Raw genomic sequence first — 24,061 nt, 5'->3', positions numbered from 1 at the left:
TTTCTATTTATATGTTTCTATTTATATAATCATTTTATATGAACACTAATGATGTTTTAATGAACACTAGTGATGTTTTAGATCAAATCAGATCCTTAAGTGTCCTCAATCTTTCACTAAAACAACTGTGCATTACTTAGAAAAGGATGAGGTTCTTTTGTTGTCCTTATGGCAGCTGCTCAGAGCTTTGTTTCTGACATATGTCCATGTTCTTAAGAACATTTTTCGCTATAAAAAGTATTTGGGTGTGGGCATTTTAAGGACTGGAGTGATAGCACAGTGGTATGGTGTTTGTCTTGCATGCGGCTGACCAAGAATAGACCTGGGTTTGATCTCTGGCTTCCCATATTGTCCCCTGAGCCTGGAGCGGTTTCTGAGCACCCAGCCAGGAGTAACCTCTGGGTGAGCATCACTGGGTGTGGCCCAAAAATGAACAAATAAAAAAAGTATTTTAAGTGTAGGTTAGAGTCATTGTACAGTGGGAGGGTCTGAAAATGAAACCTCAAGCTCCAAAACCAGGACACTGGAGAGATGTGGGTCTGGAAGCAAATGCCGATACAGGAAATAAGCCACACACACTGAAGGGAGTGAAACAGGTTCAGGAACTCCAACATGCAAGCCTTCCACTCCTAAGAAGCAGGCAGCTTAGCAGAGGAAAGCCAGAAACATAAGAGAACATTTTCCTGAGACCAGGGGTTTTTATTAGGAAGAATCAGACCACACCCTGGGGTAGAGAACAAGTGGTTTAAACACCAATCCAAGGCGCTACATTCAAAGGTGTTTCCAACCACTGAGTACCAAGGTGTATACAAAGTGGGGTGGCATCAGGTTAATCCAACAGGAGTGTCCTTGCCTTGCACCAGGTGACCAGAGTTCAATCCCCGGAGCCCTAGCAGGAGTGATCCCTCAGCATAACCAGGAATAAGCTCTGAGCACCACTGAGGATAGCCCAAACCCTCAAAATAGCAGCTATTTTAAATGTACTAACCAAAATACATGGTCCTAAACTCTAGGAACTATCATTTTCAACAAGTAAAAATGTGATTAATGCAAAAGTCACTGGTATAAGCAAAGTAAATCAATTGAACTATTGCTTTGAATACTTCCACGTAGCATATCTTTCTTGAAGAGTCATGAAATGTCCCAACCCCATGATCTCTTGGTGGGTTTGTTAGTCTGGAGTGTTAACTTGAGCACCACTTGTGATGGTTTCACAGCCCCTGAAGTCAGACAACCATGTGACAATTGCTGCAAACGGACACACGCTTCAGATAAAGGAAGCTCAGATCTCAGACACTGGCCGCTATACATGCTTGGCCTCCAACATTGCAGGTGAAGATGAGCTGGATTTTGATGTGAATATACAAGGTAACACTTCTGTGTTTTATTATACATGATTTTACATTCCCTTCTTTGGTATGGGGCCACAGCGGGTGGTGTTCAGTGTTTGCTCCTTACTCTGTGTTCAGAGTCATTTTTGGAGGAGCTAGAGAGACCTTAAGGGTTATCCCTTGCTAGGACAGCCCTTAACCTCTGTACTACCTCTCTGGCCCTTGCATATGATATCTGTTATTTGCCAAAGCAGTAAAAACAAGTATTGATTTGATTTATTTTTTATAAATAAACTTGAGTATTTAGCAGAGAACATCATCTCTCTGTCAGTGTTTCCTTCTGAATATTTTAGCTATGTTTCACTTATAATGAACATGACTTTCACATTTGCTTTTATCTAACATACCATGAGTTTTTCTTTCTGTATTTCAAGTTTATTGAACGAAAATTAAGAAGTTAGATGTATTGAGATATGCTGATTGCATCAGCCCTTCAGCCTTAGTAAGACCGAGCACTGGAAGCCGTTGCTGGTCTGTCTTGATGATGATCATTTTAGGTGGTGCCCTTTGAACTCATCCTTAGGCCGCTGAGTTCTTGTTCTTGGAGAATGGCCAGTAATAGACCGCAGGCTCCACGTTCCTCATTCTTCCTCCTGAAGATCATGACAGACTTTCCCTGCCACCACCTGTTTTTAACTTTGGCCAGAGTGTTACCACCATGTGTGGCCAAGCCTGGCAATATTTTCAAATCAGCTCCTGGATGACACTTCCTGGGCACTCTTGTGACTTACATACAGCTGTGACCTCTTCTCAGTGTCATGACCATGGCAATCTGGAGTGTGCTAAAACACCCTCTCCTTCCATAGTGCCACCGAGTTTCCAGAAGCTCTGGGAAATTGGAAACATGCTGGGCACAGGCAGAGCTGGTGAAGCCAAGGATGTGCTCCTCAACAACCCCTTATCACTGCACTGTGAGACCAGTGCTGCACCACCCCCCACTCTCACCTGGTACAAGGATGGTCGACCCCTGACCTCAGGTGACAGGGTGCTCGTTCTGCCAGGTAAGTAACCTATGCTCCTTCTCATTAGACCCATGAGAGGAATATACTGTCCAGCCTCTTGATTGTCAGATCTCAGATCAATAAAATGGGTCATTTTTCCAGCTATGGTATTGTCATGTATTAGACCTATGGCACGGATTCAGTTTTCTACCCAGGACAGTGGTTTCCACCTCTAGAGTGCAATTAAGGGTTCAGGGGACTTTCTGTTTTCCTCTTCAAGAAAGTGGATTTCCGGTGGGGGAGGTACACTGAGTGATATTTGTTTGTTTTTCCTGGAAAGTGGGCAGTAGTTTGAGAATCTCTGCTCTTCTAAGACAGATCTGCAACAAACTAATACTCGCATTTACTAATGTGTTTATCATGACTCAGTAGTAAAGATGATTCATTTCACATATTTGGATGGGAAAATTGAAATTAACTTGAATGCTATCGATTTTTAAAATTTTTATTAGAGCACTGTTTTTACCAAGATATTTATTTATTTATTTTGGTTTTTGGGCCACATCCATAGTGCTCAGGGGTTATTCCTGGCTCTGTGCTCAGAAATGGCCCTGGCAGACTTGGGGGTCCATATGGGATGCTGGGGATTGAACCTGGGTCCATCCCAGGTCAGCCATGTGCAAGGCAAACGCCCTAACACTGTGCTATCTCTCTGGCCCTAAGTTATTTATATTTAAATAACTGACTTAACATGTTATTCATTAGTTGAGCTTTTTTGTTTTGTTTTGTTTTTGTTTTTAGTTTTTGGGCCACTCCCGGTGACACTCAGGGGTTATTCCTGGCTCCTGGCTTGGGGTACCAGAAGGGACACAGGGGGATCGAACCGCTGTCTGTCCTAGGTTGTAACTGCCTCAGCTCCTGCCCTTTACTGGGAGAGAATTCCGGCCAGCAGCTTTCTCTCAACCGGGACAGAAGGCAGAAGGCAACTACAAATAATTCGCGAGTGTTAAGCTCTTTTGTGAACACCTAGAAAATTAATCTGTAGAAGTTAGTAAAACGCTCAGGGTGACGTATGCCAGTCGAGAGGTTTATTGAGGGGGAGAGCAGGGTTTTTATGCCCTGCTCCAGTGGGAGGAGTAGTAACATAGGATTGAAACATAAACCAATCAGATTTGTACAAGTACAACAATTTTAACCAATGGGAGCATAAACACATTTTGATGGCGGGAAGGATAAAGAGGAACGTGGCAGGATGGGGGGAGGGGAAGCAAATCCTTAAACAAATAGCTAATTGATATTTACGCAAATACAATTTTTTGTTTAGCCTATTTTCCATTTAGATCTTTCTTTTGTGCAAGCAATAAGGATCACAGTTTAAACCTTACAAAAACCTATCTATAACTACATGCTTGAGAGCAGTTACAAAAACAGGTTCCATGGAAAGGTTAAGGAATCTGGTTAAGCCAGATTCTTTGTGCTGAGCTAAATTTATTTGCAGAGTTTTCTGTTGGTTCGGGGCTATGCAAACTTTTGTGGCTTGAATCAGGCAGGCGGTGGAAAATTCATTCAGAGTTCCTTTGATATGTGGGGTGCTCGGTCTCCCACACTAGGTTAGCATGTGTGAGGCAAATGTCCTACCGCTTGTTCCACTGCTCCGGCCCCTCATTAGTTGAGTTTTAGATGGACAGTGTTCCAGCAATGATCCCACCACCAAGGTCCCTTTCCCTTCACCTGTGTCCTTAGTTTCCCTCCTCCTACACCCTGCTCCCAGCCTGCCATCCTCACAGGCACCTTTTTAAGTTTGGTTGTTCACGTTTGGGTCTCGGGATTTCAGGGTTGCTAACTCCATGGTTTGGGTCTGTAGATATATACTTTCACACCCGCAACATGCCTGAGTCCCTTGGCCCCTACTCCTGTTATTTCTCATCTTTCTCTTTTCCCGACCTTCACTTGATTTTTTTTCCCCTTCTCTTCCCTATACTTTGGAGCTAAGGTTGATCTAGGGAGCCCCCTCTTTAAACCATTGCGTTCCCTCATGCATTTATTCTAAATACCCCATATAAGTGATCTCAGCCTGTGTTTAGCCTTCTCCTTCTGGCTGACTTCACTTAACATATTTTCCTGTTCCACCCATGTTACAGTGAATTGCATGATTTCATCATTCCATACAGCCATGTAGTATTCCATTGTGTGGAATAAAATTTTTAAGGCTTCTGTTTTCCAGACTTTCAGAGGAGATTCCCAGAATTGGTCAAATTGTTCACTTAATGTAATGCCCCATGAGTGATCCGGAATTGGATCTGGGCTTAGGGCTAAAGATAGCTCCAAAAGGGGCATAGGGATTATGGCACTAAAGTAACAGTGGAATTTGAATGACAATATTGATTAGAAATTCTTGACATGGTTATATATGAGATGATTCTTTACCTTCTGGAATACAGATTCATGAGGACTTAGGGACTCACAAAATGCTTCACTCAGGTTTCACTCAGTTCAGCTCCTTCTGGGAAACCTTAGACTTCAACAGGCAGCCATGGAGCAAATGGAATGAATTTAAACAGCTGGTCAGCAGAGGTGAATATGTGTAATATAAATCCCATCACTTAAGAAAAATAGTCCTGATGCAGACTGTTAGGAAGCTCAGTGCTAATCCTCCAAGGTGAAGTGAACCAAAGTGTAACTTGTCCCCTTTGTCCTACTGCAGTCATGTTCCAGCATTAATAGTACAAGAGCTCATGGTGCAGATGCTGGCTGTGTCCGCAGAGACTGTGCCCTACGGAGCACTGCATGGCCTCCCCTCTGTCCCCTTTGGTTTAAAAAGTGTTTGCAGTAAGGGGCCAGAGCGATGGCTCAGTGGTAGGGCATTTACCTTGCACATGGCTGACCCAGGACGAACCTTGGTTCAATCCCCAGCATCCCATATGGTCCCCCAAGCCAGGAGCGATTTCTGAGCACATAGCCAGGAGCATCACCGGGTATGGCCAAAAACAAAACAAAATTAAAAGTGTTTTCAATTAAATCTGAGTTGCTCAAAGCACAAGAAGAAACCGGCCCTATTTTTTCAGGAGGGCGTGTGCTGCAGATTCCCCGGGCCAGGGCTGAGGATGCGGGCAGGTACACATGTGTGGCTGTGAATGAGGTCGGTGAGGACTCGCTCCAGTACGATGTTCGAGTGCTGAGTAAGTGGCTTCTGTGGGGTCACATCCTCCCATGCAGCAGCGCTGGATTGGGCACTTCAAGGAGGCAGGTGGGAGGGGCCAGACATTGCCCCATGGGTGATTCTCTTCTGTGCATCCAGGGCATGGAGTTAGGAGTGCAGGGTTCCGAAAACATCCCATAGCAGAAAAGAGAGAGAGAGAGACTGAAAGAAGAGAGAATTTATTGACTCATGAACCTGAAGTCAGAGAGTGGGAGAGAGGGAAAAGGAGGGAAAAAGAAAGAAAGAGGAGGGAAGAATGGGGGAGGACTATGGGAAAGAGAAGGGAGGGAAGGGAAGAGGGAAAGAGGAAAGGAAGGAGTAGAGTGAGAAGAAAGGAGAGAAGGGGAGGAAGAAAGAGAGGGAAAGGGAGGGAGAGGAGGAGAGAGGTCCCCAATAATCTGCTCTAGCATGGAGAACATCCTCCTTCTCTATGCCCCATCTCTGTATCCCGGGGTTTCCTCTCACTAGCCTAGATGCTTAGACATTTTGAGAAACACCTTAGCAAATGCCTCTTTCCTATCTCATTATGCCCATTCTCAGTGCCCCCCATCATCAAGGGTGCCCAGGGCCCTGTGCCTGAGGAGGTGGCCGTGCTGGTGAACAGGAGCGCACGTCTGGAGTGTGTCCCCAGCGGCAGTCCAGCCCCAAGGGTCACCTGGCAGAAGGACGGGACCCTGCTGTCTGACAGTGCTCAGCATCAGTTGCTGTCCAGTGGGAGAATTCTGCAGGTGATGCATCGCCAGCTCTAAAGTGGTTTATGTGACATTGTTCTTCCTTGTAATAGTCATCTGGACTTCCCAAGATGATTTTGGGGGTGGCAAATATTGCTGAATAAAAAGAACCATCAAGAAAACCTAAGATTAGAACTTCGTGGCCAGAGATATAGTACAATGGGTAAGGTGTTTGCCTTGCACATAGTTGACTTGGGTTTGAGCCCCAGCATCCCATATGGTCCTCCATGTCCTGCCAGGAGTGATACCTGAGCACAGAGTCAGTAGTAAGCTCTGATCACAACATGTGTGTTCCTAAACCAAAAACATCCCCAAAAGAGCAATCAGATCCTTCTCCCTAATTTTAGGCCCACTATGAGAGCCTGCTTATGTTAAGGATTTGGTGTGAATTCTTCTAAAAATTTCAGTGTCCATTCAACACACAGACACCTGAACTTAGTGAAATATGATCTTCTTGATAAAAACTCTATGTGGCCCCCAAACCAAAAAACCTTTCTAGGTGGTTTAAAGTTTCCTACAGATGCAATTTTGTCCTATATTGGACCAATGAAATAGTGCAGCGAGTATGCAAGTGCCTTGCATACAGCCAACTCGGGTTCAATACCCAGAACCCCATAGAATTTCTCTGCCAGGAGTGATCCCAGAGTGCAGAGCCAGGAGTCAGCTCTGAGCACCACCAGGCATGACCACAAAACCGAACAACAATAACAATAATGATGATAATTTTTAATTCCCCACCTATTACTGAATACTTTGGGAAATCAAACAGCTTCTCCTGAAATGCATCTTCCTATTTCCAGTGCCCAAAGATCTGAAATATGATAGCCACCTCCTTGTGATAAAATAAAGACGAATTGTCTTGTTGGTTACTTCTGCTGCACAAAACCAGCCAGTTTAACCAGCCAACACAGAACAATGAGTATTTGGAGATTTTTCTGGTTTTATGACTTTGAACTCAGCTGTTGATGACTGAGGTTGATGCTTGTCTTGACTGATCTTGGCTGGGCTTGAGTCTGATTGCTGCAAGGAGCTGATTTCCCCTTCTGGCCCAGGCTCTGTTGGCCAATTCTGGTTTCTCAAAAAGGCCTGTAGGGTCCAACAGGAGGGTGAAGGGGGCACCTGCAGACCAAGCTTGCCAGTTCCTAGCACTTGATCTGCCAAAGCAACCACTAGGCCACCCAGACTTAACACCTTGTTGCATCAAAATCAAATTGACAGAGATGTCACCAGGGCTATGGGAAATAAATTAAGGACAGTGATTTCATCTCTATCCCACACATATAAATAAAATTGCCCTTTCTGATGATAAGTTCTTATATAGATAAATGTTTGGATGACTTCACCAAAGCCATTGTCTGCACCGTGACCTAGAGTATTTTTCTCTCTGTTTCTCTGGTATGAACTAAAGAGAATATGTATAATTTACAATGACCAGTAGGACAAGTTTTCACACTTCCATTGCAATGTCTTTATCCTCACCCCCCCTCCAGATTCTAAATGCTCAGATGACAGATATTGGCAGATATGTTTGCATTGCTGAGAACATAGCTGGGAGTGCCAAGAAGTATTTCCACCTCAATGTTCACGGTTAGTGGTCAGTTCCAGAAGCTACCATGATGGGATTACTTCTCCAGGCTGAAAACTGGTTTTGACAAAGTGGTCTCAAAATAAGTATCTTGTTTTGGGGGATATGGGGTTTGGCACACCCACTGGTGCCTGGGGCAACTCGCAGCTCAGTACTCAGACTTACTTCCAATGATGACCAGGTCAGACCTCCCACATACAAAGCTTATGCTCTGCCCATTGAGCTATCTCTGTAACCCCAACAAGTATGTTGTAAAATATCCCTTTCTTCTGAGTCCTTTCTCAGTTATGTCCATGCAGGCATTCTCCCCCTCTCATGACTACTTATCACATTTGCTATAAATATGGAGTTAAGAACAAGGACTCTTGGTGCCTTTGCTCCAAAAAGCTGGATCCTGAGTTTTGCCTCAGGTTCCACCTGTTCTATCTTGAGCATCACATGGAACTCAAAGCACTCACTGGATGTAGCTCTATACCCAAAGGAATGGCTGTGAAGCCTCAGACAGGAATTGAGTTTTATGCCTAAGGTGGCAGGCTGAGACAATCAGTGTTTAGGGCAGCTCAGCACAATGGACCAGCCCTCAAATCATGAACAGGTGTTTCTGGTGAAATGTCTATTGTGACACTAAGTGGATCACCCTACATGGTAATAGCAACTATATTTTCTTGTAGGAGGGATTCAAGAAATATTTTTTAAATGAAGATTGAAGTGAATTAGTGGATGCCAGAAAAATGGTAGATTAGGGACTCTGGCACTTGTCTTGCACATTGCTGACATAGGTCTTATCCCTAATACTACATAGAGTCCCTCAATTCCCACCCCGAGCACAGAATCAGGAAGAAATTCTGGGCCACTGTTGGGTGTGACCCCAAAACTAAACAACAAAAGAATATTTTCACAAATATATCACAAAAATATTTTCTACAAATGTACCGTTAGAAATATCTCTCCTTTCTTTCAAATTTTTATTTTTTTAATCATTTGCTTTTGGTCTTCCTGAAACAATTGTATTATGATCAGTTATGTCAACTATGTGATGCATTTTCTTCAATAAATAAAAAACATTAAAAGATATATCTCTTGGGGTCGAAGAGATAGCCTGGAGATAGGGTGTTTGCCTTGCATGCAGAAGAACAGTAGTTCGAATCCCAACATCCCATATAGTCCCCTGAGCCTGCCAGGAGCGATTTCTGAGCATAGAGCCAGGAGTAACCCCTGAGCACTGCTGGGTGTGACCCAAAAACAAAAACCAAAAAAAATCTCTTTTTGTACAGTGATAAAATTGTTTTGGGAATAATCAGCTGAAGCTGGGAGACAGTACAGCTGGGGAATTGGCTAAACCAACCAGATTGGATTTTGAACCCCAAACTACATGATCCTTCATACTCAGGGCACAAGAAACACCCCAGGGCCTTGTGTATAACTCAGTTGACTGCTAATTACCAGGAAGGACCCTCAACTGTCTGGTCACCTATTTGGTAGCTGCATATACATGCACATTGCATTCATGCGCGCGCGCGCGCGCGCGCACACACACACACACACACACACACACACACACAACGAATCATTAATCACATTTCACAAGCAATATAGAAACTCAACCTGTCTTAGAAACCTGTAATTCTCAAGGCCAGAATGATAGTAACATGAGGAAGTTGTTAGCCTTGCACACAGCTGACCTGGGCCTGGCCCCCATACAGTCCTTTGAATATTGCCAGGAGTGATCTTTGAGTGCAGAGCCAGGAGTAAGCCCTGAGCATGAGCATTGCTGGGTGTGGCCCCAAAACAAGGAAGGAAGGAAGGAAGGAAGGAAGGAAGGAAGGAAGGAAGGAAGGAAGGAAGGAAGGAAGGAAGGAAGGAAGGAAGGGAGGGAGGGAGGGAGGGAGGGAGGGAGAGAGGGTGGGAGGGAGGGAGGGAGGGAGGGAGGAAGGAGAAAAGAGAGGGAAGGGGGAGGAAGGGAAGAAAGGATGACAGGGAGGGAGAGAAGAAAGTCTTCAATTCTCTCTTTCAGTGGGAGAGATATTGATCTCAGAGATTTGAGTTTGAAGAGACAGTTCTGGTTATTGACTTGAGGCTGGAAACGAGAGCAGTGACAACAGATGTTATTGCTCTTCAAGCCCGACTCCAGACTCATTCCCTTTATCCCCACAGTTCCTCCAAGTGTCATCGGTGACAACCCTGAAAACCTCACAGTCGTGGCGAACAATTTTATCTCTTTGAGTTGTGAGATCTCTGGGTTCCCCCCTCCGGATCTTAGCTGGCTCAAGAACGGGCAGCCAGTCACACTGAGCCCCAACATGCTGGTGGTGCCTGGTAAGGAAGGAGCTAGCATTGCCCACTCAGGGAGTGAATCCACACTTCCCATTTTTCTCCACTTGCAAACATGAAGGTCCTTAGGTCAACTCTAAATGGGTTTCCTAAACCCATTCATTTTTACACCACTCTTGATGCTATTGTGTCTGTCCAGTACTGTGTGACTTATGAAACAGAGAAATAGTACAGTGGGTAAGGTACCTGCTCTGTAAGCTGCTAACCTGGGCTCAATTTTCGGCATCCCATGAAGTCCTCTTAGTATGCCATCAAGATTCCTGAGTGCAAAGCCAGAAGTAACTCCTGAGCATCACTGACTGTGGTCCCAAAACAAAACAAAAATTTTAGGATCAGAGTGTTAGCACAGTGGGGAGGGCACTTGCCTTGCACACAGCCCACCTGGTCTCATTCCCCATATCTCATGTTGTCCCTCGAGCCTGCCAGGAGTTATTTCTGAAATCAGAGCCAGGAGTATCCTCTGAATACAACTGCGTACTGCCCCCAAAATAATTAAACAAAAAGAAGTGTGATTTTTATGGAAATGTGCAGTCACGAAAATCCAGAAATCAGAAGATTAAAGACCAATAGCTTCTCAGTATTTCCCCTTAAGTAGAGACAGTGAGCTCAGGCTTCTCTCTGCACACTGACAGGAGCATTTTTTTGTTTTGTTTTTTTTTGGGTTACTCCTGGCTTTACGCTCAGAAATCGCTCCTGGCAGACTCGGGGGACAATATGGGATCCCAGGATTCAAATCGATGCCCTTCTGCATGAAAGGCAAACTCCTTACCTCCATGCTATCTCTCCGGCCCCGACAGGAGCATTTCTGAGCACACCTGAAGACTCTGGGGGCTGAGAAAGGGACCTGTTGCTGGGCACTAACTTCATAAAATGATGAAAAACACATGCACAAGACACTGTACTGTTTGTGTTGATGATAATATGAGCATATGTTGGTTTTAACTCACTGCACCCTGGGCCCAACACAGTCCTATTCATGTTTGATTCCTAGAGAAAAAACAATGAGAAATGTTTTCCATTATTGAGATAGACTTATACAGAAGGGATGGGATGGGAGCTGCAGAGTGACTCTGAAAGTGGTGGGCATCTCGAAGTTGTGGGCAGAGGAGAAAGGCCAACATGACCTGCAGGATTCAGTCTCATTCTCTGCCTGGCAGGTGGCCGTACATTGCAGCTACTCCGTGCCCAAGTCTCCGATGCTGGCGAATACACTTGCATCGCAGTCAACCAGGCCGGGGAAAGCAAGAAGAGTATCTTCCTGACAGTTTATGGTTTGTTTTCATGCCTTTGAAAGTTCTTTCCTTGTCTGTAGCTGTTGTTGTCATGCCCAGAGGCTGCATGCACTCTCTCTCCCTGTGTTCTTGCTCCTCCCTAACAGTGCCCCCCAGCATCAAGGACCAGAATGGCGAGTCTCTCTCGGTCCTGAATGTCCGCGAGGGTAGCTCTGTGTCACTGGAGTGCGAGTCCAATGCTGTCCCAGCCCCGAGCATCACCTGGTACAAGAATGGGCGTGCGCTCGCAGGGTCACCCCACCTGGACATCCTGGCAGAGGGCCAGATGCTGCATATTCTGAAAGTGGAGGTTCGGCTTCTGTACCCTGACTGGGAGGACTGGGCAAGAGCAGAAAGCGGAGGCTCCACAGGACTCCAGTGGGAAAATGAATTTATTGAAAACTATCATTCTCAGGGGCAGAGAGATGGTTCAGAAGTTACCTTGTGTGTCCTGAAGGCAGCTAATGCTGGTTCAATCCCTGGCATCATGTGTGGTCCCCTGATAACTGCCAGGAGTGGTCCTTGAACCTAGCTGGGTGTGGCCCAAACCCCTAAACATCCCCCCTAAAAAATAAATTAACATCCTCAAGACCATTGACTCTTGCTTCAAGATCACATAGTGTTCTCAAGCAACTCCCAGCTCAGTACTCAGTTGTTTCTCCTGGCGATGCTTAGGGGATTATGTGATGTTGGGGTTCCAACCCAGGCCCCTCCAAGTGCAGAGCCTATACTCAGCCCTCTTAGCCTTATGTCCAGCATGGCCTGGTTTTTGCTTGAAAGAAGAAAGCAGAAGTGCTAAAGAGAATTTGAGACCAAGTCCTGAACTCACCTGCATGCAGGTAGCACCCAGCCATCTCTCACACTGCGGAACCTGGACCACCATCTCTGTCTTTTCCAGGTGTCTGACACGGGCCAGTATGTCTGCCAGGCCATCAATGTCGCAGGGCAGGATGATAAAAATTTCCACCTCAATGTGTATGGTGAGTCTGTGTGTCTGTCACAGCTCTGGGCCCAGATGAGGGGCAAGAACGAGTCAGCTGGTGGCTCTGAATGTGGCTGCAGCATCAACTCTCTCCACAGTGCCGCCGAGTATTGAAGGGCCTGAGCATGAAGCTGTTGTGGAGACCATCAGCAATCCCGTGAGCCTGGCATGTGACGCCACGGGCATCCCGCCTCCCTCTATTGTGTGGCTGAAGAACAAGAAGCACCTGGGTGAGGGGCACATTTCTGGCACCTTATCTCTGGTTCTTCTGTCACTAGATTCACACACCAGAAATTAGTATTATGGTTGTTTTTTGGTTGGGGGGGCATACCTGGTGGTGCTCAGGGCTTATTCCTGGCTCTGTGCTTCGGGATCACTAATGACACTGTGCTTGGGGACCCTGTGGGGTGTCAGGGATCGAACTGGAGTTAGCCACAAAGCAAGAGCCTTCACCCTAGCCTATCTCTCCCCACATTTTCTCAATGTATTTTGGGGGGGTCAGGAGACCATTCCTGGTGATGCTGAGCAATTGGGTGAGCTGGCTCAGTGGTTCTCAGGGATCATGATGAGCTGGAGATGGAAATTAGGTATGTGCCCCGATTCCTGAGGTTCCTTCCCAGCCTCATCAAGCTGGTGCCTTTTGGACATTATACAAACCCCCGGTGGTTAGTTCAGAGAAGCCTCATGGGGGCAAGAAGATGATTCACGTGTTCAAGTTGAGGCTTAACGTGGGAACCCTGGGATCACTCCCAGCACTGCTGGGTCTCCAAGGCACAGCCAGCAATCTGCCTAAAAGACAACAGAAAAAGCCCCATATGTATTGAAATCAAAAATTTTAAACATTCATAAAATGATGACTCATTTTATAAAGCAGTTTTTTCTTTTTCAGAAAAGACTAATTTCAAACAATGTCTCAAGTCAAATAAAGAACTTCTAAGAAATGTTCTTTGAAGACTTGTTGTGGGTTTGTTTTTTTTTTGGATGGTCACACTGGGTGATGCTCAGAGGTTAGTTCAGGCTCTGTACTCAGGAATTACTCATGATAGGGTTCATGGGAGGCTGAGGATCGAACCCGCATCAACCACAGATAAAGTAATACCTATACCTGCTATACCTGCTGCACTATCATGCCAGTCCCCAGTTAAGACATTTTTATAGTGAATTATTGACACACAAGAGCTCTCACCTAATGTTCTGGAACAAATGAAGTAAGAGAATGGTGAACTAGTAGCAAGATCATACAAAAGCTTCTGACAGTGATTTCATGACTTTATTGTAGATACTATAATTCTCCAAATTTGCTTCTTGCTGCACTCTCTTTCCTAATAATTTCACCCCCACTTACCTGGAAACAAGTACATTATGATCAACTATGTCAAAATGTGATACATGCTCTTTAAATAAAGTAAATTAAATTTTAAAAAAATACAATAACTCTTCTGATTCAAAGAGACTTCACAACACAAATAGAACTTGCATACGGATTCTGCATTTCACTCCTGAGTTTCTACACTAAGAACAGAAAAACATTTATCTGGGGGGTTGGAACAATTGTAGAGTGGATAGGGCTCTGGCTAACCTGGGTTTGATCCTTGGCATTTCATATGGTCTCCCAAGCCCAGCAAGGAGTTATCCCTGAGCTCACAGCTAGGAAAAAGCCCTGAGCACTGCCAGATGTGGCCCTCAAACAAACAATTGACAATAACAAATTTTAAAAAATAACATTCATTTGAGAATATATCTGAGTGGACCTGTATTCATCACAGCCCAGTTTACAGTAGCCAAGATGTGGGAACAATCCAAGTGTCCAGGGGATGAAGGGATGAAGCTGATGTAGAGTCTATACTCAATGAGACTGTGCCAGCTATGAGGAATGATGAACATTTGCAGTTTGCTGACTCGTGGTTGGAATTGTAGGGTGTTGTTCTATGTAAAGTGAGGCCAAAAGTAAAAGAAGTTTCAGTGATCCCACTCAGATGTGGAGAATAAAGAGACAATGAAAGGAATTAGATAATAGAACTGGATGGGTTTAATTCTCTGCTCTTGTTATAAAAATGACCACTTCACTACTATTGTCAGCTGTATTGCAATGAAAAAAATTAAGCAACATTGGGGCCAGAGCAATAGCACAGCGATAGGGCATTTGCCTTGCATGCTGCCGACCTGGGACGGACCCAGGTTCGATCTTTGGCATCCCATATGATCCCTCGCGCCTGCCAGGAGTAATTTTTGAGCGCAGAGCCAGGAGTAACCCCTGAGCATCACCAGGCGTGGTTACAAAACAAAACAAAACAAAAACATTGATTGAAAGATTTTCAGTACTGTCTTGCTTCTTTCCCCACTTCTAGAAAATTTGGATTCCCTGGAAGTACACATCTTGTCTGGGGGGAGCAGACTCAAAATTGCACGGTCTCAGCGCTCAGACAGTGGAAACTACACGTGCATCGCATCCAACGTGGAAGGCAAAGCGCACAAACATTACAGTCTCTCCATCCAAGGTCTGTGCTCCTTTTCCTCTTCTCTATCCTGTTATTTCCTTTGAGGAGGCATACTTGGTTTCAGTGTCACCACTATGAGTAAAATGATCCCCTTAGATACCTCCCCACTGTGTTATCACTCCTGCCCTGGTGCTATTCCCTTAACAGTTAAAAGGCTGAAAAAGGGGCCCGGAGAGATAGCACAGCGGCGTTTGCCTTGCAAGCAGCTGATCCAGAACCAAAGGTGGTTGGTTCGAATCCCGGTGTCCCATATGGTCTCTTGTGCCTGTCAGGAGCTATTTCTGAGCAGACAGCCAGAGTAACCCCTGAGCACCGCCGGGTGTGGCCCAAAAACCAAAAAAAAAAGGCTGAAAAAGTCATTTTTGAGGTTGAAAAAGTCATTCATGAGGATAACAATCGCCTGCTCTTGAGCCAACCATGAATTTCTAATCTAAAGAGTAAGAGATGAAAATGGCCAATACGTGTCGGAGAAAGGTTGTCTTCATATGTTTCTGCCTTGACCTCCATGAGAAAAAGAAAATGAACTGTTTTGAGGGATACTCTGAGAAGACATGGGAGACCGTGGTTTTCAGTACAATAGTACTTAAAAATAAAAGAGAAAGAAATGAAAAGGATCTGGTTACAGTTCTTCAAATTTCTGTCTTTGAGCTCTGACAAAAGTCTTCCTTTTTCATCCAAAGTTCCTCCGAATATTGCTGGTGCAGAAATGCCAAGTGAAGTTGGCATCCTGCAGGGAGAAAGTGTGGAGTTGGTATGCCAGGCAAATGGCTTTCCTGCCCCCCTTATTCAGTGGCTGAAGGATGGCAAAGTCTTGAAGACTGGGGAGGCCCAAAGAACCCGGTAGGTCTCTCTGCTTCATTTCAGTTTCCCTCTAGGCAATGTGAGTTCCAAAGGTGTCTGGGAAAGAGTATTAGAGGACAATGTCCCAGCACCAAGGCCCCCACCAGCATCAGCTTCCCTCTGCCAGGGTCCCCTGTTCACCCCTGAGCCCCTTAACAAGCACATTTTTCCCTCTTATTGTGGTCTGGGTCTCCTGTTCTGTGTTATTTATTGCTCTGTACCACGAGTCTACATGTGTCAAAAGCCCTGCCTCCTGCCCCTGTCACCCATACATTTTTCTTTACTCCCTTCTCCATTTCTCTCCTTCTGGGTCCTTTTTATGTCTATAATCTGGAGCCTATCTTTGATGCCTTCAGTTATTTTCTTGCCTTTTTATTTATTCTGTTTGTCATAGACAAGTGAAGGCATCAGGTATTTGACCTTCCTTTGACTAATTTCACTTACTCTGTACCCTCTGGTTCCATCCAAGTTGCATGATTTCATCATGCCTGGCATTGTGCAGGATGCCATTGCCTTGGCTTGGACTGGCCTCTACAAGAGTCAGAATCTGTGCTTCCAGCTCCTGGCAGTACCAACACCATATTTGGTCCCCATAGAATGACTGTGGGTCATTCCACCCACCAAGCAAAGGACACAATTCAGCCGGGCTCAGATTCTTTGGCAAGAACTCTCTTATCCTCTTTTTTTATTTTTATTTTTTGTGGGGGATCACACCTGGCAGCACTCAGGGGTTACTCATGGCTCTATGCTCAGAAATCGTCCCTGGAAGGCACAGGGGACCATATGGGATGCCGGGATTCGAACCACCGTCCTTCTGCATAAAAGGCATGCTATCTCTCCGACTCCTCTTACCCTCTTTTAGTGGGAGTCTTTGAGTATGGATTTAGTTCCTACCTAATCTGTCTTCCAACCTTGCCAGATGGTGGTCAGCTCTAACTCCTTCCTTCCTTCCTTCCTTCCTTCCTTCCTTCCTTCCTTCCTTCCTTCCTTCCTTCCTTCCTTCCTCCTCCTTTCTGTCTTTCTTTCATTTTTGTCTTTCTTTTTTCTTTCTTCTTTGTTTCTTCTTTCCTTCCTTCCTTCCTCCTCCTTTTCTTTCGTTCATTTTTGTCTTTCTTTCTTCTTTTTTCCTTCCTTCCTTCCTTCCTTCCTTCCTTCCTTCCTTCTTTCTTTCTTTCTTTCTTTCTTTCTTTCTTTCTTTCTTTCTTTCTTTCTTTCTTTCTTTCTTTCTTTTCTCTTTCCTTCTTTCTTCTCTTTCCTTCTCTTTCTCTTTTCCTTTCTTTGGTTTTCGGAACACACTCAGTGGTGCTCCTGGCTTAGTGCTTTGGGATCACTCCTGGCAGGGCTCAGGGTACCACAAAGGGTGCTAGAAATTGAACCTGGGTCAGCCTTCTGCAAGTCAAGCACCTTTTTCACTGAACTGTCTTTCCAACCCACACTCAGAATGTTCTTCCCAAAGGCAATGTGATCAAAAGAATTAACTGGTTCTTTCCTAAAAACATCTAGCCAGTTTCATCCCACAAAATGTCCCACAAAAAGCCACTAACTGCTAATACAGTGTTATATATTCTGAAACCAATAGACTACCAGGAGCCATAATGGTTCAGGCAGTATGAGGAAAGGTTCAGCTTCACCCAATCCCAGTTTCAATCACGTTAATTCCTATGCCCATACCAGAGTGATGGGATTGGATAACGGGGTAGAGATTTTCTGCTTCTTTCACAGCAAATGTCCTTTTTTGCTGTTGCTTGGGGACATACTCAATCATGTTCAGGGTCTACTTCTGGCTCTGCCTTCAGGGTCACTCTTGGCGGGGTTCAGAAAAAGTCGGGGATTGAACCCATTTTGGTTGTTTTCAGAGCAAGAATTTCTATACTATTTCTCCAGTCCTTGGAGATTTTTTTTTTTGGGGGGGTCACACCCGGTGGTGCTCAGGAGTTACTCCTGGCTGTCTGCTCAGAAATAGCTCCTGGCAGGCACGGGGGACCATATGGGACACCGGGATTCGAACCAACCACCTTTGGTCCTGGATCGGCTGCTTGCAAGGCAAACACCGCTGTGCTATCTCTCCGGGCCCCTTGGAGATATTTTTAAAATAAATAAGTTCTTTAATTGAATCATCATGATATACATAATTACAAAGTTGTTCCTGCGTAAGTTTCAGTCATACAATGCCAGCACCCTTCCCTTAGTGCACATTTCCTGCCACCAATGTCTTCAGTTTCCTCCTGCTTTTATCCTGCCCTTCCCCCTGCTTGCCTGTGGCAAACACTTCCCTTCCCTTCCCTCCCCTCCCCTCCCCTCTCCTCTCCTCTCCTTTCCTCACCTCTCCTCTCCTCTTCTCTTCTCCTCTTCTCTTCCTCCCCCCCTATTTTTCTTTTAGGCAGTATAGTTTGCAATGTTGTTACTTGAAGTGGTATTATGCCTATCACTTTCCCACCTTTCAGCACTCAGTTCTTGTCCAGAATGATCACTTCCAACTATCATTTTTTATATGGTCCCTTCTCTGCCCTCATCGCACTCCCTTGCTCTTTGTGACAAGCTTCCTACCGAAGACTAGTCCTCCTGGCTCTCTTCTTTATTGTCTGTGCATATTAATATCGTACTACTTGGAGATATTTTTCTTCTTCTTTATTTGGTTCCTGGGTTACACCACAACTCTGTTCTCAGGGGTCATTCTGAGGAGTATTCGGGGGCACTGGGAATAAAACTGGGGTATTCTATATAAAATCAGATGCTCAGGGGCTGGCGTAGCTCAGCCATAGGGCATTTGCATGCTACTTGCACACTTCTGACCCAGGACCAACCCTGGTTAGATCCCAGCATCCCATATGGTCCTCAGAACCTGCCAGGAACAATTTCTGAGCGCAGAGCCAGGAGTAACCCCTGAGTGCCGCCAGGTGTGGCCCAAAAACGCCAAAAAAAAAAAAAAAAAAAAAAAAAAAAACCACCAAAAAACAAAAAACAGTTGCTCAGACAGTTCAGCTTTCTCTCTGGTCCTAAAATACTTTATTTAAAAAAACAGACGATCTTGTGCTAGATAGACAGGACAGTGTGAAGGCCACTTGCCTTGTTCACAACTGGCCTGGGTTTGATTCCCAGGCATCCCTGGTAGTCTTTAAACCTGACCAGGAGTAAACCCTTTAATACACACTGTCAGGTGTGGCCCCCCAAAACAGAACACTTGATGTGAAATGCCCATCCTAGAGCTTCTACACACAAATGACCTTCCCTGCCTTCCTGGGACCTTCTCTCCAGGCTGATGGTCAATGGCAGCACTTTAAGCATCCTGGGAGCCCGCCCTGCGGACACAGGGAAATACACGTGCGTGGCCAGCAATGCAGCAGGGGAGGAAGACAGAATCTTCCACGTGAATGTCTATGGTGAGAGGGAAGCCCGCTCGCTCCCTGGCCCTGCCTCTGCTGTTTGCTCTTGGGGTACAATGCAAAAAAAGGGAGAAGTCCTTTCTAGGATTTGAAGTCCTAATATGCATATCCTCCTCTTTCTCCCTCTTCTCTCTCCCCCTCCTCTCTGTCTTCTGTCTCTTCCTCTCTTTTTCTCTCTCCCTTTTGCTCCATCTTTCTTTTCTCTCCTTTCTTCCCTCTCTCTCCCCCTCTCACTCCCCCTCTCTCTCCCTCATCCTCTCTTTCCTTCTCTCTCTCTTTCTCTCACTCCTTCTATCTCTCTGTTACCCAGTTCCACCTGCGATCCGAGGTAACAGAGAAGAGGCTGAGAAGCGGGCGACTCTACTGCATACTTCCATCAACATTGAGTGCAGAGCCACTGGGACACCTGCCCCCCAGATCAATTGGCTGAAGAATGGGCTCCCTCTACCCCTGTCCCCACACCTCCGGCTGCTCTCCGGGGGGCAGGTCCTCAGGTCAGCCTTGTGGGGGCCCTGTGCAAGAGGGGTTTAGCGGTCAGGCACTTGCCTTCTTCTAAAGCAAGTGTCTCCCCCGGATGGTCTCATGTGTATAGAATAATGGGGTGAGGAATGGAATGGAGTAAAGTGGGGGGATGCTGAGTGCACCCTGGAACCCAGAGCTTAGGGAAGAGAAAGAGAGAAGGAAAGAAACCAAGGTGGAAGGAAGAAGGTGAGGGAGGAAAGTGATGGTGGACCAGGGGTACTGGTTATCCTGGGGGGTAGCTACACCCAAAGCACAGACTCAATAACTAACAACATGAGATTTGAACTGCAACCAGAGAGACGTATAACATAGTTGTCAGGAGGGCAGGCGGCAGTGAGGGGGGACAGGGTATAGGAGCACTGTTGGAGAGATTTGACACCAGTGGTTGTATTTGTATAGAAGTTTTATAAAACTCAGGTCTCCATGCCTTGAAAACAATGGTTTTTTAAATAAATTTTAATAAAAAATAAAGTCTGTTTCCTTTGTGGACCAGAGTGCCCCCTGAAGGTAGGAGCAGCCGCAGGGCCAATCCAAGGGCTTTTTCTATTTGATGGTTTATTTCCTCTGACGGGTTTGAACAATGAACCTGAGTTTCTGGTGGAAGCTGTACCTCCATAGGTTCCAGAAGAGCAAGTAGCTGCTTCTCAGTTTGGCTACTGATTTTTTTTCTCCTTTGCATTTCTTTTGAGTGGAAGGATAACAGCAAATGTTTAAATGATGACTTATTCTTTCACACAACAATGAACAAATTCATTAGCAAATTCACTTACTAAACACTAGCTGAGTGCTAGTGTTTAGTGAATTCCCATATCTGGTCATAGGTAAATCTAATACATTGCTAATACCAAGAACTATTGCTTGGACACAAGATTTTTGGGACCAAATGGCCGGATGCCTCCTTGGCATTGTTGTCTATGAATGTGCCCTGGAAATACCCATCTCCTGCTTGTCTGGCTACTCTGCTTGTCTTCCTACCTTGGGTTTGTTTGAGGAATTCTGCCTGCTGAGTTGTGTTGGAGGCATTTCTGTTTTGTAAGGATAGAGATTTAAGCCTTCCAATCACAGTTTCACCTCTTCCATCACCTAGAACCGAGACTAGGGAAAGGGTTTCTGGCTTCCTTCTCCTGTGGAGTTACTGCCCCTGGCTTGGGCTTCTGATGCTGAAGCATGCAACCAGATTCTGATCCATTGGCTTCTGATATTTTTCAGGATTGTGAGAGCAGAAGTGGCCGATGCTGCCATGTATACCTGCATGGCCTCTAACAGAGCCGGTGTAGACAATAAACTCTACAGCCTTCGAGTTCTGGGTAGGTCTTGGAATGTGTGTGGTGCTCTGATCCTGAACAAGTGCTCATTGCTGTAGGTGGTTAAAGAAATTCTTGCTCTAATAAAACAACTGGATCTTGCAAATGAGGGGCAAGTGTATTTGGTCCTCGAAGGTCCACACCTCTTGGCATGTGCTATCAAGTCACAGTACTCAAATGGAATTTTATAATAAAACCTCGATGCTTAAAGTTAACATTTGAAAAAAATAGCATTTGAATTAAAACCCAAGACTAGCTACTTTAGGCAAAGAAAAAGTTGATTATTTTCTAGTAATATGAGAAGCTAGTGCAGAATATTTAAAATATGAAGGGGGCATGTGGAATATGTATATCTCAGAACACGTAGATAATTCAGGTTATCTCATTTTTGAAATATTAGGATTTGCTGGTCCATATTTCTCAATTCCTAAGAATATCTCAGAGTATTTGAATAATTATGATAGCCTACAAATTACTTCGGTTATATGACTAAAATTACTCTGCACTTGATATATCGTTTATTCCACACAATTAGCCAAAAATATAGTATTAGAACTGTATAATGCATCTAAGCAAATTAGTAAGACAAACCTAAGACATGAGAAGATCTAAGTCAAGTTAGTATATAAAGAAGCAAAGCAATGAACAGTGTCTAGCAAAATCAAATCCTTTCACAGAACTGAGGTTACTAAGTAAAGGGGGAAAGGGGGGTCTTAAGGAGCCTGATGGAAGGCTATTGGCACTTTGGACATAGGTAATGTTGTCCCTCTAATTCATGTAAACATCTGTATTCTTATAAATTCATGTTGCAGCAATAAATTAATTTTAAAGAAACCAAAATTTAAAACACATTTAAATTTCATGTGTTCTACAAGAAAACAGTTCGGAGATTTTATTTCTTTCGTTTTTCGGAAGTTTAATAAGTAGCCTATCTTAATTCATATTTTTATAGCAAAGCCATCAATGAATGTTATTTATATTTTATAGTTACATTTTTTATTGAGACTGAACATGAATGAATGGAACTGCTGAAATCAATTTGACATGATAAGAGATGTCTCAGTTTGCCTACTTCACTTTTGATTATAGTGCCACCAAGTATGGACAATGCGATGGGAACAGAGGAAATCACAATTGTCAAGGGCAGTTCTACCTCAATGACCTGCTTTGTGGATGGAAGCCCAGTGCCCCATCTGACCTGGCTGAGAGACAACCAGCCTTTGGGGCTGAATGACCACATGACAATAAGCTCTCAGGGGATGGTCCTTCAGCTCCTTGTAGCAAGGATGGAAGATTCAGGAAGATACACCTGCCTTGCCTCCAATGAAGCAGGAGAAGTCAGCAAACACTTTCTCCTGAAAGTCCTAGGTATGTCAGCATGAGGGTAGATGTACCATGATGACAGATAAAGTGTCATGTCAGTATGAGGGAAGACATACCATAGTGAGGAAGTATCATGTCAGCATGAGGTAGATGTATTATCATGAGGGAAGCAGTATCATGTCAGCATGAAAGCAGATGCATTATATCAAGACAGGAAATATGTCAACATGAAAGCAGACATACCCATAATGAGGAAATAATGATGTTAACATAAGGGCAGAAATACTATAATGAGGAAATACCATGCTAACATGAGGTAACAGTTGTACCATAATGAGGAAATATCATGTTAACATGAGGGCATATGTACCAGAATGAGGAAATGCCATGTTAACATGAAGGCAGACATATCATAGTGAGGAAGTATGTCAGCACGTGATAGACTTATGGTAATGAGGAAGGAAGTATTGTGTCAACAGGCAGATGATACCAAGGAAGAATTCTCTCTAAAGTAGGATACATGTTCAAGAATAGGGAAGGAAATTTCTTTTGTTTGTTTTCTTTTGTTTGTTATTTTGGAAATTATTTTGGAAGGAAATTTCTTTTGTTTGCTTTCTTTTCTTCATTTTTTTGGAACCACATCAAAAGTGCTTAGAGGTAATTCTTGGAGCTGTACTCAGGTATCATTCCTGGTGTTGATCAAAAGATTCTCTGCAGTTTCAGGAATCAAACTGTGCTCACTGGCATTCACAGAAAGATCTTTAACCTCTGTACCTGTAAGCTTCTGGTTCATAGTCATTGTTAGACTCATTTGCTGTGAGAGTAAATACTATAAATACTACCTTATTCTTCAAATTTCTTTTAGATTCATATTGGTTTGTTCTTATGTAGAGTCTACACTTTTAAATTGCATGTTTTTACCCATCTCAAGAGTACCCACTTTGACTTTCAAATCATCATTCATTGAAAAAAAAAATCACAATACCAGTTGCCAAGTAGCTTTGCAACTTTTCTCACAAACCACAAATACTTTTCCTTATGGCAATATGAATGGAAATACAGAGCTTTTGTGCTATTATCTGTTCTTCCAGATAAATGATTCAATCTGTAACTCATTGTTGGAACAGTCCAAATAATCTCGTATTTACCATGGTGCATGTTATAGTAAATATTTAAAATGTAGATCTCAGTACTCCACATGCAAGCATAGCATATAAGGAAAGCACATTTTCCTCTACTAGTCGAAAACTTTGACTTTGAAAGAGAAACAAAGACAGATTGAAAAAAAAAGGCATCTGCTTACATAATCAGAAGGAGGATACCCCAAAGATCTGAGCAGTGCCAGGGAAGGCCTCCCAAATTCTCAAGAAGGGAGGGCCCAATAGAGGTGTCATTTGGAAATGCCCTTCAGAGCCTCTTAGAGCAAGGTCCACTGGATCTATGTGTGCTGGAGCCAGTTAATGGAGTCTACCCTGGGTGCCTAAACAAAGAACTTGTGTTTACCTTGTGCGATGTTGAGTAGTAGATAGTACCGTGCCCCTTCAGCAGAAGAAGGCTTGTGGGTACTTTGCCAAGGCTCTCAGAAATCATTCATGTTCTCCTCATGAGCTGCTGTTCCATAATAGCGAGAGAACAGAAAACTAGTCTGGGAAAAGAGGTCATGTGACTGTGACTTTTTCAAAAACCTTATGGACCTACTTCCGTTTGTGCTCATCCAGTCACATAATCATATTCCATTGGTATTTTCTAAAGAAGCCAGG

The 24,061-nt window shown here is 44.3% G+C and overlaps 1 protein-coding gene across 1 annotated transcript in view; it reads left to right on the top strand.

Annotated features, from left to right (window-relative positions):
• The window catches only part of HMCN1 (hemicentin 1), a 414,107-nt gene that overhangs the window by 306,616 nt on the left and 83,430 nt on the right, over window positions 1-24,061 (top strand). The window contains 16 exon segments of the mRNA XM_049777571.1: window positions 1,218-1,368; window positions 2,198-2,392; window positions 5,398-5,511; window positions 6,072-6,259; window positions 7,753-7,849; window positions 10,002-10,163; window positions 11,336-11,449; window positions 11,557-11,759; window positions 12,348-12,429; window positions 12,530-12,661; window positions 14,780-14,929; window positions 15,610-15,769; window positions 19,025-19,149; window positions 19,463-19,646; window positions 20,884-20,981; window positions 22,068-22,346. Of these exon segments, the coding sequence (XP_049633528.1) occupies window positions 1,218-1,368; window positions 2,198-2,392; window positions 5,398-5,511; window positions 6,072-6,259; window positions 7,753-7,849; window positions 10,002-10,163; window positions 11,336-11,449; window positions 11,557-11,759; window positions 12,348-12,429; window positions 12,530-12,661; window positions 14,780-14,929; window positions 15,610-15,769; window positions 19,025-19,149; window positions 19,463-19,646; window positions 20,884-20,981; window positions 22,068-22,346 (2,434 nt within the window).

The sequence above is a fragment of the Suncus etruscus genome, chromosome 7 (genome assembly GCF_024139225.1).
Source record: "Suncus etruscus isolate mSunEtr1 chromosome 7, mSunEtr1.pri.cur, whole genome shotgun sequence".
Classification (NCBI taxonomy): domain Eukaryota; kingdom Metazoa; phylum Chordata; class Mammalia; order Eulipotyphla; family Soricidae; genus Suncus; species Suncus etruscus.
This window is presented reverse-complemented; position numbering and strand designations above follow the sequence as displayed.